Raw genomic sequence first — 2,346 nt, 5'->3', positions numbered from 1 at the left:
ATCTGAATGCTTTTTCAGTTGACAGCTGATTATTTTTTCCTGCAAAACTGCTTTTTTATATGCTAAATTACATTCAGTCTTCAATCTCTCCCCTCTAATCCAAAACTGACAGATCATAACCACCACAAGAGCTGTAATAGATTGACAAATAACAGCTAATACATTTCAGATAGATCAGGCCAATCAGAATTCAGAAATTCACAAAGCATTTAGGTAAAGTATGTTGGGTTTGGGATAGGGATCGTAGTTTGGGTGGACCAGCAACTTATAAATATTGTTTTACTATATTAATACTATAATATAATGAATACTTTATATACTAGACAATTTAAAGGCTATTAAAGGTTAATTTCTGCAGTTAATTTTGTACATTTTTGTTTTAGGGGACTCTCCAGGAAACTAAATTATTCCTTCCATACAAAGAAACAACCACAAAAGATGCAAACAAAAACAAAACGTAAACATAGTTAAGCAAATCAAATCAAATACAATTGAACAAAAAAATGGCACTTGGTTAATACATTTATCTTTTAAATTTAAGACAGAAATTAGTGCTTTTAAATAAAATACTCAGGACACCACCTTTAGGCAATGTCTGTGATTCCATCAAATCTATATAAAAAAAACAAGTTAAAGTTCTGTTGTGAACAAACAAAATAAAATAAAAAAATATGGGACTTTCTCCCATCCTGTGTAAAAAACAGTGACTGGTTTAAAAACAGAGGCGTTCAGTTTATTTTGATCCTGGCAGACACGGCTTAACAGTTTCAAGAGAACCTACAGATTACCGTAAACGGCGGGTTTAGCAGGAGTGAACAAAAACCGCATAAAATGCAGCACAATGTATGTCAGATGTCCAGCAGGGGCTAAACCCTGCTGTGCTGTAGGTCTCATACAATCTTTTTGATACTAGGTCTTTTAAAGCTGCCGGTGCTGCGTTGTTTCTGGACCTGGCTGGCTGAACCGTGGCGTGTGCGTCCGCTGGCTGCCAGACCCGTGGTGGGGGACAGATCCACCTTCTCTTTATCGGTTCCTGCTCAAGGCAAAAACATACATACATAATTATACAAAGCTACAATTTTCTGAAGTGTCAAGATACATATCCTAAAATTTAACAACCATTTAAAGCTTCTGTTCCTAAATTTAAATTATGGAAATTCTGTCATTAATAATTACTCACCCTTATGTCGTTCCAAACCTGTAAGACCTTTGTTCATCTTTGCAACACAAATTAAGATATTTTTGATGAAATCCGAGAGCTTTCCGACCCTCCCATAGACAGCAACGGAACTGCCACGTTCAAGGCCCTGAAAGGTAGTAAGGATATCGTTAAAATAGTCCATGTGACATCAGTGGTTCAACCGTAATTTTATGAAGCTACGAGAATACTTTTTGTACGTAAAGAAAACAAAAATAACTTTATTCAAAAATGATGGTTGAAGCACTGATGTCACATGGACTATTTTAACGATATCCTTACTACCTTTCTGGGCCCTGAATGTGGTAGTTCCGTTGCTGTCTACGCAGGGTCAGAAATTTCATTAAAAAAATCTTAATTTGTGTTCTGAAGATGAACAAAGGTTTTACAATTTGGATCGCTATGAGGGTGAGTAATAAAAGACAGAATTTTCATTTTTGGGTGAACTATCCCTTTAAAGGGGTCATATGATGCGATTTCAATTTTTCCTTTCTCTTTGGAGTGTTACAAGCTTCTGGTGCATAAAGAAGATCTGTAAAGTTGCAAAGACTAAAGTCTCAAATCCAAAGAGATATTCTTTATAAAAGTTAAGAGTCAACCACACCTACCTAAAACGGCTCGTTCTAACACGCCCCCACATATCTATGTCACGATGTGGGAAGATTTGCATAACGCCGCCCAAATGTTCACGCAAAGAAAGAAGGCGTAACTTTTATTCTCGCTGTAGAATTGTTGCTGCCGCCATGTCGTGAAGTGTGTTTCGTTGTGAAAGCTTTTGGTCTTCCAAAAGAGGATGATATCTGCTTTGTCATGCCTAGAGCTGATACTGTGCTGGTTGCGGAGGAAATACATCAACTTCGCGCTGTGGATCGCCAGATCGGCTTTCACCTTCTCAAGCCCACCGGCCGTTCCTCACTCAAGCCTGCCGAATCGCGAGTTTTGAGCAGTGTAGAGTAGGGCTTGTTGTTCGTCATTTCTCCGATTACAAATGCAGACATGGTTTTATGTTTACGCGGCGAGATGCAAAGCAACGCATAAAAAGACAGTATAAATCATTATAATCCATAATTACTGTATGTCCCCACTGGATGCAACAAATGCCTCGTTTATAATGGGTTTTAATGTTTTTGTCTCGTCGCTCCGGCTGG

At 38.0% G+C, this 2,346-nt stretch overlaps 1 protein-coding gene across 1 annotated transcript in view; it reads right to left on the bottom strand.

Annotated features, from left to right (window-relative positions):
- The window catches only part of LOC107583359 (neurofibromin-like), a 12,000-nt gene continuing 9,654 nt past the window's right edge, over positions 1 to 2,346 (bottom strand). The window contains exon 17 of the mRNA XM_016269550.1: positions 1 to 1,033. Coding sequence (XP_016125036.1) covers positions 891 to 1,033 — 143 coding nt within the window. The 3' untranslated portion in view covers positions 1 to 890. The remainder of the gene's footprint in view (positions 1,034 to 2,346) is intronic.

The sequence above is a fragment of the Sinocyclocheilus grahami genome, unplaced genomic scaffold (assembly GCF_001515645.1).
Source record: "Sinocyclocheilus grahami isolate Dianchi unplaced genomic scaffold, SAMN03320097.WGS_v1.1 scaffold53.1, whole genome shotgun sequence".
Lineage (NCBI taxonomy): Eukaryota > Metazoa > Chordata > Actinopteri > Cypriniformes > Cyprinidae > Sinocyclocheilus > Sinocyclocheilus grahami.
Note: the sequence above shows the minus strand (reverse complement) of the source record. Positions and strands in the feature narration are given on the sequence as shown.